The 17178-nt window shown below is 42.8% G+C and overlaps 1 protein-coding gene across 5 annotated transcripts in view; it reads right to left on the minus strand.

The window, feature by feature from the left end:
• LOC119436591 (neuropathy target esterase sws-like) overlaps positions 1-17178 on the minus strand; it is a 198537-nt gene that overhangs the window by 127232 nt on the left and 54127 nt on the right. For all 5 annotated transcript variants that reach the window (XM_049658821.1, XM_049658827.1, XM_049658826.1 and 2 more), the window contains exons 14-16: positions 11189-11322; positions 4432-4567; positions 942-1061 (exon numbers count right to left, since the gene is read on the minus strand). In XM_049658821.1, coding sequence (XP_049514778.1) covers positions 942-1061; positions 4432-4567; positions 11189-11322 — 390 coding nt within the window. The remainder of the gene's footprint in view (positions 1-941; positions 1062-4431; positions 4568-11188; positions 11323-17178) is intronic.

Genomic DNA, 17178 nt, shown 5'->3' on the forward strand with positions numbered 1-17178 from the left:
CGCTTTGAGGGCCACCACCATGGTGGAAACAAATCCCAAATGATCACAGCCGCACGTGTATGGCAGTGACCGAATACTTGATAAAAATGTACCTACTCAGAATGGAGCACCATCTAGCATTGCTGTGGAGGTGGTGCAACATTGCGTGACTTCTAGAAAAAATTATTGTGCTGTCGTCCCTCGGCTTCCGTCAAAACTGCTCTATGATGTCTACCACCGAGCAAGTTTGGGAGTATTTCCGTTTCGCCTAGCTTACTGCCACATACTGGTGCCCGCACTTGTGCACTTTGTAATTGGCATTCTTGTGCCTGTCATTTCCATTTAAGGGCACCGGGAAAACTGATTTCTACCTTATTTCTTATCATTCAAAGCACTGCCACAAGATGCTTGTCTGCATGGCTCTTCTACAGGTGTGCGATTAGTACTTTGTTTAGAGGCGGGCACTCGCACAAGTCAGCAATACTGCTGCAAGTTCGTCTCTTTTCGTGACACGCGAGACAATGACAATCCTATCTATTTAAACCATTAAATTAGGTTTTGTGAATATCCCATTTGTAAAACATTATTTATGGTATATTATCTATGTATTGAACAATAAACCACGTTTAAAACAGCACACATTAAAAAAATTGTTGCCACTTTATTGTCACCTAAAAAATTATTTACTCAATTTTTTCCTGAAATAGGTAGCTGTGGAGAATTTAAATCTGCAATAAAAAAATGTGACCCTCAAAGGTTTAAAAAAATTTCAATCACAAAATTAAAAGAAACCCTACAAACAAACATTTCTTGTTCTTTTGAGAAATAAATTTCCCTTGACACTGCAGCTTCTGAAAGGATTTGATTGCCAATTTTCATGCAAAGCAACCATATGAAAAAAAAAAGTTTTTAATTTTGAACTATAGGTAAACCAGAATTAAACAAGAAGTCAGGATACATACTACTCCAACAAGGTCCCCTCTGCCGTACTCCCCCACCATTTCCCGTTTGCCGTCAGCCCTGGTCAGCACAGAACGGAGGCGTCCACTGAGCACAATGGCTGTAGACTCAGCCTTTTCGTCCTGCCTGCACAGGAATGCAAGAACACAAAAGTGCTAAAATGATTGATGCATGCCAAAACATCAAACAAAACAACAAAGCAACAAGACAATGCAACCTAGAACCTTTTCAATATCCAACTTACTACAGTATTTTCAACTCAACAACAAAATTAAAATAATATGATTGGAAAACAAAACAGAAGTTGCAGTTTCGCCCGAAAGGTGAAACACTGATAGCGATAGCAAAAAATTAGACAACTACACGAAGTAAATGTCGTAGTTTTATCGGCCATATAAATTGCAGTAAACATTCGCTTACTAATTAAATTAATAAGCACGGTGTCCCGCGCACACAGGCAAAGATGAACAGATCTCACTCGATTACCATGGACACTCGCTGTCACAATGCTGGTGTGATAAAGAGTGGCAGCAGCAGCATGCGAAGGCTTTGTGAAGCTTCTTGCTTCAACTAGTCTCCAAAACTTGATTACATCAGCTACAACACTAGGAATGCGAACACACGAAGCCATCAGCCATCTCGGCTCGCCCAGACTTTGCACCTACTGCAGATAACCTCTAAGATAGGGCACGCGAAGCCACTTCAGTCAAGTGCGCACCTGCACCGCTCCTTCACTTGGCGCATGCTTAATCACGTTACCGACCTTGTGAGCATAACACGGGAAGGTGGGATGACAGCACGAATCAAGCCACCATCATTTTTGGCTCACCCTCGCACACTTTCACTCACATCTACAACATATGGCATGAGGGGTGCGATAGAACCTTATTGACTTCGCATAGAATTTTACACCAAGGCCGAAAGCGGAAATTTGCATGGAGGGTCCCTGTAATTGCTATCACAATCAAATTGTGCAAGACTGATACCCTTAATGGGTAACTCTGGCGATTATTTGACCATGTCAAGGTAATAAAATTTTGAGGTTCTCGATACCCACTCTCATGCATCTGATAGTAGAATTATTCTGCAAATTTTAAATAAGCAAAGAAGAGGCAAAAATGAAACTGAAACCTGACCAAGCAGCCGAATGAACCTTTTCCATGTGACGTCACGAGTGGCACACCAGCAGGGAAGGAGCGCAAGGCATGCCGGTCTCGCCCACACGGAGAACGAAAGCAGTAAAGAGCAGACGCACAGCTAATTCATGAAAGCGCCACACCTTTGGGTGACTGTGCCAGCTACACAAGCTTTTCAGATATGTCAAACAGTGACAGTTAAGATTCCAAGTTATGAATTGCTGTTCACATTTGACCTGGCACTATGAGAGCTAGTGCCCATGCGCGAAATATTGCACTGCAACATGAAGACCGGAAGGGTAGCCCTAACCACTGATTTTATACATGTTGCTTGCTATTTTAGGTGTTTTACCCCTTCTCAGGGAAGCGTTTTGCATACTCACCATTTGTATTCCAGAAAGACGCCACTGACAGTCCAAAGCAACAACCGGTGCATTTGTTTACATCGGCAGCTACAGTGACCATTCACAGTTCGCTTGAAATATAATATTAGCCGTGCATCAGTAACATCAAATAATGTCTGAACATAGCAAACCACGCAGTGCATGTATGCACTGTTGCGTCACTCTGAATCGCGCTGATATGAGTGACCATAGACTTTCGAAAACAGTGCGCGGGAGACCATATTACGGGAGTGTTGTTATGCTACTTATCATTCTTCGTAGTCTCTTCATGCAAACAATTAATGTGTTCTGTAATGTAGACATAGATTAGGACTTGTTGCATAAGATCTTTCCTTTAGAGAACACATAGCTTTTTCGCGGAAATTCTGATAGCAGTACGTACTGGCACCGTGTTGACAGCTGACCGAGGTGGTTGTTTACGCTGCTGTGTGGAAGGGGCCTCCACTTGCTGCCTATTTGGGATACGAGGCAAACAGTGCACCTCGGAAGCTAAATATCAGTCAGCATAACAATACGTAAAAATACAACTATGTGCGTAGACGTCTTTAATTTAGGGAAATGACGGCGAGTGTGACTGGCAGCCTTCGAGAACGGTAACATACGGATGTTGATAGTGTGCCGTGTCGTTGCTTCTACATTTTAGTGTGTGCACTGTACAAAGTGAAGAATGGGTTATTTCAAATCCATATGGTCTAAACTGAACTACAAAAGCAGTTTTCTTCATCCTAACGGCTTAATTAGCTTCAGGTCTGTCGCTTAGGTCTGCCAGTAGTTGAAGCACTAACTCGGCGACTGTGATAGCCTTAACGTCAGCTTAACGTTCGGATGGCGAGGTCTGAAGTTAGTGCAGCCAACTAACTTCAGCTGCAATACCACTTGCCACCCATCTCTTGCACGCCACACAGAACTTAACTTTTCGCGACAACATCTTCTCTCGATAAACACTAGCACACTATCACTAGCTTACTCCTTGGTCCTGCCGTCTGCCTTTCATTCCCAGTATGCTCTGCGCATGCCGCCTTGTACGTCACAACGCAATGTGGCCAGTAGCTGAGGAGTAGGCAAGGCAGGTTGTTCAAGGGAATTAATCAAATTCATTTGTAAAAAATCTGTGCAACTATCAAGCCTGATGTTATTAAAAAAGTGATGGAAGTCTGCAGATGAACGCACTCAGCAACTTTCACTGAGAGGCGCTGAGGTTGAAAAACCGTTGGAGTTGCCCTGCAAAGGCTAACTGCCAACGAAATTTCACTTAGGCTAAAAGTGTGCAGATGAATGCACTCAGAAATTTTCATTGAGAGCGGCTGACTTTGAAAAATTGTCGGAGTTGCCCTGCAAAGGCCAACTGCCAACGAAATTTCACTTAGGCTAAATTAGTTATAAATGAGTATTCGATACTGCTGAAGCAATCCTGAAAAAGCTACAGAGGTGGTAATAGTCTAATTTTTCTTATCAGAGGCCCGTAAATAACACCCAAGCATACGACATATGCATCTGCTGATTAGCAGATATGACGCAAGTCCCAGCACGTCGCCTCAGATCTTTCAGCGCATCACAAGCAACTGCAGGTGGCGCCTAATCTTGTAGTCCATAGCCTAATCTAGGAGCCGCACATTCTGAGTCATGCGTCAGTTCCAGTGAGCAGTAATGGCATTGGTTTTTCCAGTTTTAGCATCAAAAACATACATTTTGTGTGTCTTTCATGATGCATTCACTCATATTACAAACAAAATTTTGCACGGAGGCTGCTCTATATCTAGACAACCTGAAACTAGGCTCTTTACACAGTCTAAAATTCCATCACAGTTGGTCTTTAAGCTCTTCAACATGTCTTCTATTACTCAAACATTGGAGATAAGGAGTGAAATATGTTATTATTTATTGATAGCTTAGACTGATTAACTAAAAGATTTAGCAGCCTATTTTTCTATAAAAGTGCCCATAAAATAAACTTGCCTATATACAGCTCGGCCAGACTCAATGTAGACCCACTCCAGGGCAAAGTCAATCTGGCGCACGAAAGGCGATAGTCGTTCAATCACAGACCGTGCCATGAACAACACTGCTGTGGGGTTCATGCGCAGAATCCTGCAAATGACACAAGCAAGCTGCAGACAAGGCATGAGGCAAGAGTACCATACATAAAAGATGGTGATAAATTAGGCACAGAAAAATGTGACTATCATCGTATGATGCAACGATTACTCCCTGGGGCCTGGAGTGTTTTTCAGTGTTCCATTTTTTTTTTCTAACTGCCAGAGTACACTAATTTTGGTGATAAATCAACACAGAACCTTTTTGCAATGGCCAATGATACACTGTTCAATATATTAGACAAATCATTTAATGCAGAGCAACTGAGAAGGATAATACAGGTCACTTCACTTCTATCAGAATCTTTTATAAAAGCATGGTTACTAGTCCACAGTGATGAGTGGTCAAGTCAAGTTCAGTTGCCCATAATTAAAAATTTCTGTTGCCACATTCACCAAGGCAGCAGCATATCAAGTAAAACAAAATCAAATTCAGCTACAGCAAGCGACATCTCAAACTCAGTCGGAGTTTGAAGTAAACAGTGCCAAACACTTTTTTACATTACGTGCACATTGGAGATACCATTCTGATTCAGAATTTTCTGTTAGAAGTGAACGAAAAAGTAAGGTGAACTTATTTCTGAACATTCAGTTTTAAACAAAAAGAGTCAGTATTCCAGGTCAATGTCGCACAGACAATAATGATGTAGAAAGTTATACTTATAAATTTTGTGATTTAAATATACCGTAAAATTCCGAGCGAGTGCCCCCCCACGCAAGTCAAAATTACCGGCAAAGTGGGGGGGGGGGGGGGCACCAAAATTAAAGATGGTGACAACAAAATTTTCTTGCTACAAAAAAGTGTAGTGGGAATGGATTTAAAACTTTATTTAACATGAACTTGATTAAGCCAAAGATTTGTTAGTGCTGTTTATCACTCTCAAAACCATCGAAGGAACTGCAGAAATAGCGCATCGACACTGCACCGGCGCGCCGCCCCAACCGGTGACAGGAACATTGGTTATGCAGCTTCTATTCCAGGCAAAATTATTTCCGCTATAGTAAAGTGATGCGTAATGTTCATTTATTAAAAAACATGTCCACGGTCAAATGTTTAGCACTAACGAGAGCTTTGATACAAGTCGAGCTCAGCTGCAGTGCATGGGTACCGATGGCAGACAGCAAACGGCGGCTTGGCCATGCTGGCGGTGCCGCAAATATCAGCATATTTTCTTCTTTGTGTGAAATTACTATGAGGAGGGGGTAAAGTGGCAACAACAGTAACAAAACATTGCTGCTTGGGATCATCGAAGCAGCATCTGCTACAGATTCGAAGTGAACTGAAAAAGGCCTAGTGACGATATCAGTGGCTAGTGATCATCAGCGGTGAAGCTGCCAGCGACGCCAGAGCGTAGGGGTACCCCAGTGTGCACCGGTGCGATTTGCCGAATTTGCCATTTCTCTAATAAGGGTGCGGAGCGAGGGGGGGGGGGGGGGGTCGCTTTCCCGGAACGGCATGGAAATTTGAAATTAGCAGTGAAGTTGAGGGTCAGCTCTTGCACAGGTGGGGGCCTTGCTCGGAATTATACGGTATATGATGTGGCTAAGATTGATTATGTACAGATTTAGGTACTTATACTGTGGGGATTGTGGCAGACCCAATGACCTTTGTGTGGGCTTTTGCCTGCTCCTCTACCCTTTCCGCCACAGCAGGGCTGGTATAATGTAGCATTTCCTGTTGCTTGATTCCATGCCGCTCTTTATCATTCGACCGTTCAGGATTGGCTGGTCCCGTTGATAACACAGGTGGACAAGTTAATGGTCAGGTCAGCTGTTGCTCTGCTCCAGAAAGTCCAGTGGTCTGTTCCATTGAGTCATTGTTTATGATAATCAAGCCCTTGGCGCCTCACTCTTCTGGTCAAACAGAGGGCTGCGGCTACGGCTTGGCACAGTAGGACCATGCACGAGCACTATGAAAGGCTTTTTGGCTTGGTGTTTGAAAAGGAGCAATGCAAGTTACGCTCTGACCGCAGGTGAAAGACACCATAGGTGAGCTCAAGTTAATGCGATTTCCAAAGGGGCCATTGGTTAAGAGAAAAAGTGTGCATACCATACATTGTGACTCAGAGAGGTCTTCTCTGTGCTCACTCTTGCAGCTGCACTGAGCATGAGAAGAAGAGCAAGGGCTCGATTCCCATCAACAATGGCTCAACAGGCTACTGAGCATTAGGGGCAGACAAAATGTTGACAAAATGCAATGCCAAGTGGACGCATCTAAGTTAGGTTTGAGCAATCTTAAGTTAGGTGATCCTAAATCTGTGGATTAAGCCCATTATACATACACTCACTACTATTTCAATAAACCATCAAGGCTGAAATGACTATATAGACTGGAATACACAAACAGAAGGATCTCAGTGACAGAATAATGACTGGTACAAGTTTTGTGACAATTTTTTCAAGCTCCTGCCAATATGCATTCATCAGGAAAAAGTAATAGTTGTGGTGGACTTTCTTGAGATCCTCCAGCTGTTGTGCGATCAACAGAAAGCCAGACATTAGTGGAAGATGATGACATTAGTGGAAGTGTAGCCACCACCTGAGAAGCATGCAGTGGTACAAGATCTAGGATCGAATGAGATGATTATGATTGGACGTCATTCCCTCGAAGAAGCCACAACAGTATTTGAGATGAATGGATAAAGTTGCCTTTGTGTGTCTTCTCCTCTTTGTCGACAACTGTGTATCAAGAGCTGTTATTTTTTTTTCATGATACAATACCAACTAGCCTGCCAGCCTACCCCACTCTAGTTAATTATGAGCTTTAAAATGGTACAAATGCTGTAACGAGAAGTGCTGAATGATCTAAATAGGCGCAAGTTATGGCGATCACCAGTTGTGAGGCTGCAGCATACTACCATAAGCCAACAAACAATGACACCAAGGACAACATAGGGGAAATAAATTGTACTTACTAATTCAATTAAAGAAAACGATAAATTAACACAAATTAAAGTGGATGAAAAAACAACTGTCCGCAGGTGGGGAAGTAACGTTTTTTCATCCACTTTAATTTCTGTTAATTTATCATTTTATTTAATTGAATTAGTAAGTACAAGGGATTTCCCCTATGTTGTCCTTGGTGTCATTGTTTGTTGGCTTCTTATGATATGATTAATAAAAATCGGGCCCCTCGGTTCCCTTTCTTCTCGTGCAGCATACTACGTATTTCTGATTGCGTCGTCAACCATATTAAATGTTTTACTTCTTTTTAAGAAGTAAAATTGGAAGTACGTGCAAGGTTACAACCACTGCAGCAACAGCAAATCTGCCAAAGCTAAGAAAAAATGTCAGCTAGTGGTGTTTCTTCTCGATAAACGAAATGTAGTAGACATGTATGCTGCTTCCAACCTCTCCTGCTAGATTTCAGTAACCCTACCTACATACTTACTATTAAAAGTTACTTAAAAATATGTTACAATGCCTGCATTGGACATTCGAAAGTACCGTATATTGCCCATTATAAGTCAATTTTTTTTTCATAAAATGACCTTCCAAAGTTCGGAGGTCGACCTATAATCGCAGTCGACCTATACGCAGAATCGTAAAGTCGACTTATCTGTGGGGTCGAAAGTAGTTTCGATCGAGCTGCAGGTAGGCCGTGCACGCATAATTCCGGATGGATCGAGTGAAGAAAGCAGTAGCGGACTCTGGATTTGAACTGGTCACCATTCTGGGCATACTGATACCTATTCTTCAGCCGCTGCACGTGGCGCTCAATAAGTCATTCAAAGACCGCATCAGTGCATTCTACAATGAATGGCTCCAACAGGAAAACCTGAAGACACCGACAGGGCGGCTGAAGCGCGCTTCTTTGAGCAAAGTGGCGCAATGGGTCAACGATGCCTGGTATAGACTGCCAACCGACATGGTCCATGTGGCGTTTTCCACGTGCGGCAACTCCTTACTGCCTGCACTGCTTCCGATGACGAGCAGCAGCAGTGGCTCACACGATAGCAATGATCGCGACTGCGTCCTTCTCTCAAGCTACGACGAGTTGTGAGCGATATTTCATGGACAAATAAATCTTTCTTTGCATGACTCGCTCTTCTAAAATACTTATTGCTGAGCTAGGGCCGGAGCTTAAGGCTATGTTCGGAGTCAACTTTTTTTTTTTTTTTTGCCTAGAAGGGGTTGCAAGTTGGGGGGTCAACTTGTAATCGGAGTCGACTTATAATCGGCAATATATAGTAACACATCACATTAAAATAATGTATGCTACAAAGGAGAATGCCTTTCTGATCTGTACATAATAGTTCTAATCAACAGGTACCTTGAAGCAGCACATTTAGAGCCAAATCTGTCTTCTTTATTTGTACTTCTTGTATATATCCCATTAGGACAAGACCAGTTAATCCAAATTTTCGGATATGAGGAACCATGTGTGAACATTTGGCTGGACTGGGACGCAATTGTAAAAGAAATTCACTTAACACGAATCTGTTATGAGGTGAAGCCGAACTTCAGCAGCCGTCAATGATGTCAGATACTCAGCTCAATAAGAGGCCCGGATCAGCAGACTTGGAAGAGGCGATTATGCTCATCATCATCATTTGCTTCCTACATGAGAAGCAAATATGTTTCTGTGGACACAATGGCTGCACTACCATCGACAATGACATGGAAACCTGCAAGGCTGACACCACAGAAACAATAATTGAGGAGCTCCTCAGTGTGCCTCTTAGGCAAGAATACTGCCCAGGAATTGCAAGAACCAGCTTTACACATGACGCAGCCGATAATGCACTTAATATTTTTGTGCATTTTTTTTCAACAACGTCAGGGCACCGAAGAATTTTGAGCAAGCTAGGTGAAACGCGTTATTGTGACAGAGCGTAGATTTGCAGTGCCAGCAAGCAACTCAATCACTGCTTTGTGTCATACTAATTCAGCAAATCTCTCTTTTTTAAATCTGCCTTATGGCTTTGATGCTATTTCATTTAGAGCAGATATTTCAGTGCACCATGAATAGCAGATATTAGGTTCTTTGGACCACTTCTGTTAAACAGACACTAAAGAGTGACAATAAATCAGTTTAGAGTGAGAAAGTATTCTTCCAAAACTATTTAATATTGCAGTAATGGGTTAATTATAAGAAGAGAAAATGATGGCCAAACTTCCATCGTTTGTTTGGATTTAATGCCAAAAGCCCCGCCCTGGCATGTCAGATTGACATCACAGAAGTACAGTCAAACCTCGCCATAAGAAAGTTGTACTTGAAGCGAAAAACTTCGTTAAATTGCGAATTTTGTTAATTCAAGGTTTTCAAGTTTCAGTAGTAAAATCAACTTCACTAGTTGCCAGAGCATTACTGGCGGATAGTATCTTGTCAGTAAGTAATTGCAAGAAGGTAGGGCCATAATAGCACAGTTAGAGCACCAGTGTGTGCCAAGAGCAGTGCATTGGCGTGGCTCACGATATCCGAGAGTTGCGTGTGTTTTGTTCTGCGGTACCGTAAATCTTGGGTGCCATGGCTGACCGCGCTTAGTGCCCACAGCCGTCATAGATGGTGCCCACAATTTACAAACAAAAGTGTAAAAATATATAAATATTCGTCCTGAAAATAAAAATGTCACAGTTTCGCCAGAAAGGCAGAGCACTGAGGCGATAGCAAGAGACAACTACATGAAATAAGGTTTCTAGATTTATCGGCGTGCCTCACAGTGTAAGAAAGTAGCATGTGTTTTGTCGCACAGCGCCTTATATTTTGGGCACCATGGCAGACCACGCTTAGTGCCTGCAGCCTTCATCAGATGGCTCCCACAAATTAAAAACAAGTGTAATACAAATATTCGCCCTGAAAAAAAAAAAAGTCAGTTTCAGCAGAAAGGCATTGATGGTGATAGCAAAGAGAAAACTACACAAAGTAACGTTTCTAGTTTACGAATACAACAAAATGGTGCAGCGGTGTTTCCTAAATACAGTGTTTGATTCACGTGCTTTGACGGCATTCTTTATGCTCAGCCATTTCATGCGGAAGGATCCTTAAAATAGCTTGACATTTTAATAATTTTTTGTTCGATTGCCAGCCATACAGGCTCCAAGTACATGCTTGAAATTGCCGAAAACTTTGTTAAATTGAAACCATGTCCAAAATTACTTTGTTAGATTGCGAAAACAATTTACTACACGGTTTTCAATGGAACTTAGATCGAGAAACGAAAACAGTTTGTTACATTGCAAATTTCGTTAAATCGAGGTTCAACTATTTTCCTATATTTGGGCTGTTATGGGATAAGACAGTTCTTGAAACTTGCCAAGTTCACCCTTTGGCTCCTTTAGAATACAACACACCAGGCCAGCTGTGTGGAAACTTTAAGGCAGTGTCATCACTCCGCCTTTCGTTTTTGCATTCTTTCTGGCTCACCAAGCCTCTTCTTAAGGTAAGAGTGGCTTACGTGGTATTGTTGAAGGGTAAGTTACTAATACAGCTCAACTTATTTTTCTCTTTAGTGTTTCTTTAGGACAAACCTCTGATAAAGCGAAAAAAAAAAAAAATTCACGATATTTTCCGTGTTCGTTTTAGCAGACATCTCCTGTAAACTATCTAAATTAATCTTAGGAGCACATACACCTCCTTTGCCCTTTGCCACATATATTGTGCAGCTTCACTCACTCATAGCACTGTGTGGATGTCAGGAAGGCCACACGCGACGCCACCTTGGCTTTGCGGGAGAAGATGGGCGACTCGCCTGTCAGCACCTCCAGGGCGCCTGTGATGTCGCCCACATGAGCAATGTACAGCATGTCCTGTAACATACCGATCCCTCTTCTCAGATGTCTGTTATGCCACTGTGCACCATCAGCATAAATTGAAACGCAAACAGGAAATTACAGATCAGAATGACTGTTACGCATAGATACTACACAGAAGTGCAATTTGTAATTGCTCTGTAGCCAGTTTCTAAGCATGGAGTAGTGCCAAAAGTGTACGTTTTGGAGTCTTAATTGAGCCTTTATTACAAATTTAGATGAACCTGGAAATGAAACAATGCATTGGAGTAGTTTTGAAATTGTTCACATCTGAAATTATGGTGATAGTACCTGTACTGCTATGTGCTTATGTTTGCAATACTTGATAGGCACATCTTCGTACAAGCATGATGAACTCTGCATGCGTAACAATCCAGTTTGATATGGCCAAATCAAATATTGGTGGCAAGTGCATAAATCGGCAAATGCTCATCATAATAGCAAAACACACTGTATAAAATTGGACATAAATTTCAAAATTAATTAGCTGGTGCCAATAAAAACTGCGACTGCACCTTAAGCATCGCAGGGGGGGGGGGGGGGGGGAATGTGACAAACAGTGAACAAAGACATCCACAGGATCTTAGTGTAACAATATAATGAGAATGCACCATACAATGCTTACCAAATACAGTATTTACTTGCACAATGAACGCACTTGCACATTAAACGCATCCCAAGCACCTCTTAATAATTAGGATTTTTTCCCCCTCATAACCTCACCCTCAATGCTAGTTCCATGCAGTCCTGTGAACGAATGGCCGTGCTGTAGTTTTCTGGTATAATCGATCTGGTTGAAGATGATAGCACGTGCCAATGAGAGCCATCTCGCAGTGGAAAGATGAATGTTCTCCACCGCAGTGCTATTGTGACACCCGATCGAAAACTACACGCAAACAGTTGCGCAGCTAGAAGCAAGCTGATGAGCTGCACATTGGCCCTATTTTTTAAAGCGAAGCTTTCTTTGCCTACATCTCCGCCATTTGACATGTCGTCATTGTGGTGGTGGTCGTTGGCTGTCTCGCTGAGTAGAAGCTGTCGCTATCATAGATACAATAAATTTCACAAGGTTTCACATGATTTGGCCTCGGACGTGTCTGCGTATACAGCCGACAGGGTTTCTGTCACTGTGCCAAGCTCTTCATCTTCCCACAGTGCCAGGAATGCTTTCGGCCACTTGCTTTAACGTGTCCAGTGCTACTTAAGTCACGTGAAATCTTGTGATGGTGATACAGTCAATCCTGGATATACCAAATTCGAAGAGCTTCCCACAGTGCCAGGAATGCTTTCGGCCACTTGCTTCAACGTGTCCAGTGCTACTTAAGTCACATGAAATCTTGTGATGGTGATAGAGTCAATCCTGGATGTACCAAATTCGAAGAGCATCACGAAATAGTTCGATATATCGATAATTCAAAACATATATATGCTTATCTGAAGCTTATCCGAGACCATCGCATGTCTCGAACAGTTTCTCGAGATCATGAACTTTGCTTCGCCAAGACCATGATGAACGCCATGAAGTTAACTTATTTTTTTGCACCTGAATGGTGCAATGTCGCAAATTGCAGCGGAATGATTTTTGATAAACTCATTGCAACGCTAACCCTAAAAGCCCACATCACTCAATTGGACCCGACACATGAGCGTATGAGCGTGGTGTGCCTCGCGCACGTTGAAGTGCTTGTTGTGCATTTTTATTCAAGATAAGGTAGAAATGGACACACAACGGAAGTAAACCAGCCTGTTGAATATGCGCTGTGCCACCATCAGTGTACCCATTGGCACATTCACACATGGATCGCGTGTAAATGTGCCCGGCCGCACTCCCGTTTCAATCCCAAAAACAAGCCTTTTAAACGGCTGATCATCATATGTGGGCAACAAGCCAGGCAGACTGTTGTGTCGGGTTTTTGAACAGACTTCCTGTGGGAACCAGTCGTCCTCGCTTCTCAACCACGTTAAAAATTCAGCGCGTCTCTTGCGTGTCCGATCAGCACTATAACGCCTCGCAGTCCTTTTGTTCTCAACACTTCCCCTCCGCCTGCTGGGTCGGTGGTTGCCGATGCTACATACAAGCTGTTAGTTTCGAAAGTGGTCTTCAGCTTACAGAACATTTGGATCCATTCCCACTCACGTGTAACAGTGCGAGCCCACATAAAACCGGACCCCCAAATCACACAGCGATAAGACTTGCGCATCAATGCCACAACGGTCTTTTCGCGGAAGTGTGAATGCGGCATCTGGTGATTTTTAAATTCAAACTGTAATGTACAGATCTGTCCAAGTGAGGGTTGGGGCCATATTCGTTTTGGCCGCTCATAGAATCCCAAGATGCCATTTGTGGAAAGCCATTGTCTACAAGAAGACCTACTCGGCAGCAAAGATATCTCCAGTTCGGCATGCCATGCCCGGCCCCTTGCAGTGAAAAGGTCAAATGTCATCCACGCTTTCTTGTGAAACGGTTATGAGACCGGGAGGTCATTCGCATTCTTGAAGCAGAGTGGCAATCTGCTCCTGCCGATAATGGCCACAGTTAGCATGAGCCATTTCTCCATATGTGCAGCAAGCAAAACTGAGAGCACCCTGCTTATTTTTCCTCTATGGCACGTACTACCCTTCAGATTCAATTTCCTGTTTACCAACATCTGACAAAATGGTGCTGTTTCAATTTCATTGGCATTAAATATTTCCGACGATGCAAGGCATTGCGTCTCTGTTAGAAGAAGCATATTTGCATAGGCACAGTGCGTCGGAGCGTTCAATATATCAAATGTAGCGGTGAACGGGAGTTCGATGTGGACAAGAATCCGATATTATCTGAATTCTGAATTTAATATATCCAGGATCAACTGTAGTATCACTGAAAGTTATCGCTCGAGAATATCACCCCTGAATAAAACTTATTTTTGCTTTGCAAGGTAAGTCGCCATGGATGATGACCGTTATAGGGCGCGTTCGTTCCATAAGTCCGCTACGCACTTCTTATTGCGTTACGCCACTTTGTGTGGCTACAGCTCATCAAAGTTTCCCTTTCACAGATTCTAACAGTGCATGGGATCTCATGATTCTTTTTTTTCTTTTTGTGACAATGAAGGCAACCTTTCCAAGGCAGTGTGTCTGCTGCTCACTTTTCTGCCTGTCGTGTGTTTTGCTGTGGGTGGTGGGATGCCATAATGCATTTCAGTGTTGACGAAGTCCGCATGTACTACTGGCAGAAGCAGACGTTGCTCTCTCTGAATCAAGCATGTCCCACCTTCTGGGAGCAGAATACTGGAAAGATGTCACTGTTTGCAAAGAAGCTCTCACTGCTTGCAAATAGTGACCATGTATATTTACTGCAAAGCTAAGTTATCTAATGTCTTTTTTTTTAGTCATTACCATCCTACTCTTCAATTTTTCCTCTTTTGAAGAAGTTCTCATAAAATTTATCCCACATATTAAATGCACCCCCAACTTTGCTACAGTTCTTTTGGGCGAAAAAGTGCTTTCATTATACAAGTACAGTAAAACCTCGTTAATTCGGATTTCACGGGACCGCAAAAAATGGCCGAATTAACAGAATGTCGAATTGCCGAGGGTATCCAGAAAACAATAAGTAAATGCTTACTATGTCAACGCGCTTTTATTTAGTGAATGAGTGAGCGACTCATCTTGCTATTTCGCATAAAAGCAGAGCGGAAGCTGAAATTCTCGTCATCTCAATGAGTCGGAATCGCAATCGAGGCCTCACGACTTCCTTCGCAGCAGGGCCGCGGCGCGCGCCTTCGTTTGCGACACGCATTGCACTATCGCGTGCACATCCTGATCATGTTTTCGCCAGTGAGCTGGCAAAAACATAATCGCAATGTAGATGGTGCTCTTCATCCTCGACAGCTTTGCACCGAGTCAAAACGAAAGAAGTGTTCGTCACAACTGCTGCGGAGAAAACCGCAGCCGCTATCGACGCGATGATGAAAGCCTACGGCCAATTCGGTGTTATACGCGGCAGCACATGCAAGAATAAAGCCTTTAAATACACAAATAGGCATCAAGCGTTGCGGCGTTGTTTGAACATACTACAATACGGTTGAGTGGGACGAGCGGCTGGGGCGGCGCATACTTTGCAGTGAGGTGCCCGACGTGAAAAAATACTGTGGCGGCGCTGTGATTGAAGTGGATTGGGCCGCATCAAGGTCGCGCCGTTGAAAACTGCTGGCAATACTGCTCGGCAGGGTCATTCGTACTACTTCGCGCGCTGGTATTTGCGTTCAGACCGCTCAAATGGTGTTCATAATTGCATATGACCTGTATTTGTGCCTTAAGAATAAATTCCTTTCTTTCTCTTCTTTATTTTGTTTAATTTTTAATGCCGCTCGGTGATTGCGCGTGCGTTGCGGCCGCAGTGTCGGCTTTCATTATACTATGTTTCTGTACGGTTCCCTTTGGACAACAAATATTTTTCTCGTTCTTCAAGCAGCATGTATCTCTCGTGTGTATTGTTGCGCATATAGTTTTCCATCAGTACGTCTTGCGAAACACAGATGATGAAACATATGTAACCTTCCTGCTTGCCGCTTCGAACAAGTAAAGCATATCTGCCCCATCCGGCGCCTTGTACTCAGATTTACAGGAAGCATTGTTATAGATTTAAAAAAAAAGAGAAAACTGCAGCGCAACATTCCATTCAAGTTTCCACCATCCTCGTCTAACAGAATGCGGAGTAATTGTTACGAGGTCATTTATAGAGGTCAGACCTCGAGCGCCGAAAACGGTTTTAGTTAGTCATTCTATATGCTAATCTTTGGCCGTAAGCCGTACATGGAATTTTTCCAGTCGATACTTCAAAACAGAAAAAAAAAGAAAAGAAAGAAAGCCTGCGCGGTAGCCTATTAATGGCTATATAGTAGACACGGCGTTGCGCTGCTAAACTGGAGCTCACGGGTTCATTCCAGGTCGCAGAATTCGATGGGAATGAAATGGAAAAAAGACTCGTGTACTTCTTTTTAGGTGCACGTCAAAGAACCGGAATAATAGTCCTCACTTGCATCGGTCACTCACCTTTGAGACTAGTGCTGTTATGCGTTACATGTGCGTGCGTGCGTGCGTGTGTGTGTAAGATGGCTTTGCCTGCTATGAATATTATTTCTGCAAATTAGAGTTTTATGTGCAGTATTCATTAATAAGTGTGTTTGTTACTGCAAACACGTGCACGTATTCTGGTCAGGAGTTCTCACTTTTTCAATTAGCGCATTTAGAATATTTGTTATTTTTTCCCTTAGATATATATCGTGAATATATATGTCTATGTAGCCTTTCATTTAATTACCTAGAAATACATTGGTCACTCTTTGCGCCACACAGTTAATAAACCTAGTTTATTTCACTCTAATATTGTTTTCTTCGATCATTGTTCCTGATCAATAGCCACCAACAAGAAGCGCGCGTAAAATGACACGATATCAATAACAAACTTTTCTTACGTAGCTTCATGTTGCAGAGTACCAGTTACATTTAGAAGACAGTGGTAAAAACAGCAGTTCACATGGCTAAAACTACATTTGGTACCGGCCGTCAAGAGTCATTGGCGCACCAGAGCAACTAAAACATAAAAAAATGTACTCCACAGACGTTCTGCGAGAAAAACTGGACATCCGCCAACGTCTGTGTAGCGAATGCGCTCCCTAGCAGACGACGCGCTTGACAATGACAGCAAAATTGAAGATGTCGCGTTGTGTAATCCATGCCTCAAATATATATGTTTGGCAAAATGGTGTAAACATAAATTTGCAGTTGAAATAAAGCACTATTTTAAGAGCGTACTATGCGCAATCGGCCTCGGCGCCCGCAGCGAAAGTACACGTTGAATATGCC

This window comes from Dermacentor silvarum, chromosome 1 (genome assembly GCF_013339745.2).
Source record: "Dermacentor silvarum isolate Dsil-2018 chromosome 1, BIME_Dsil_1.4, whole genome shotgun sequence".
In the NCBI taxonomy this organism is placed as follows: Eukaryota; Metazoa; Arthropoda; class Arachnida; order Ixodida; family Ixodidae; genus Dermacentor; species Dermacentor silvarum.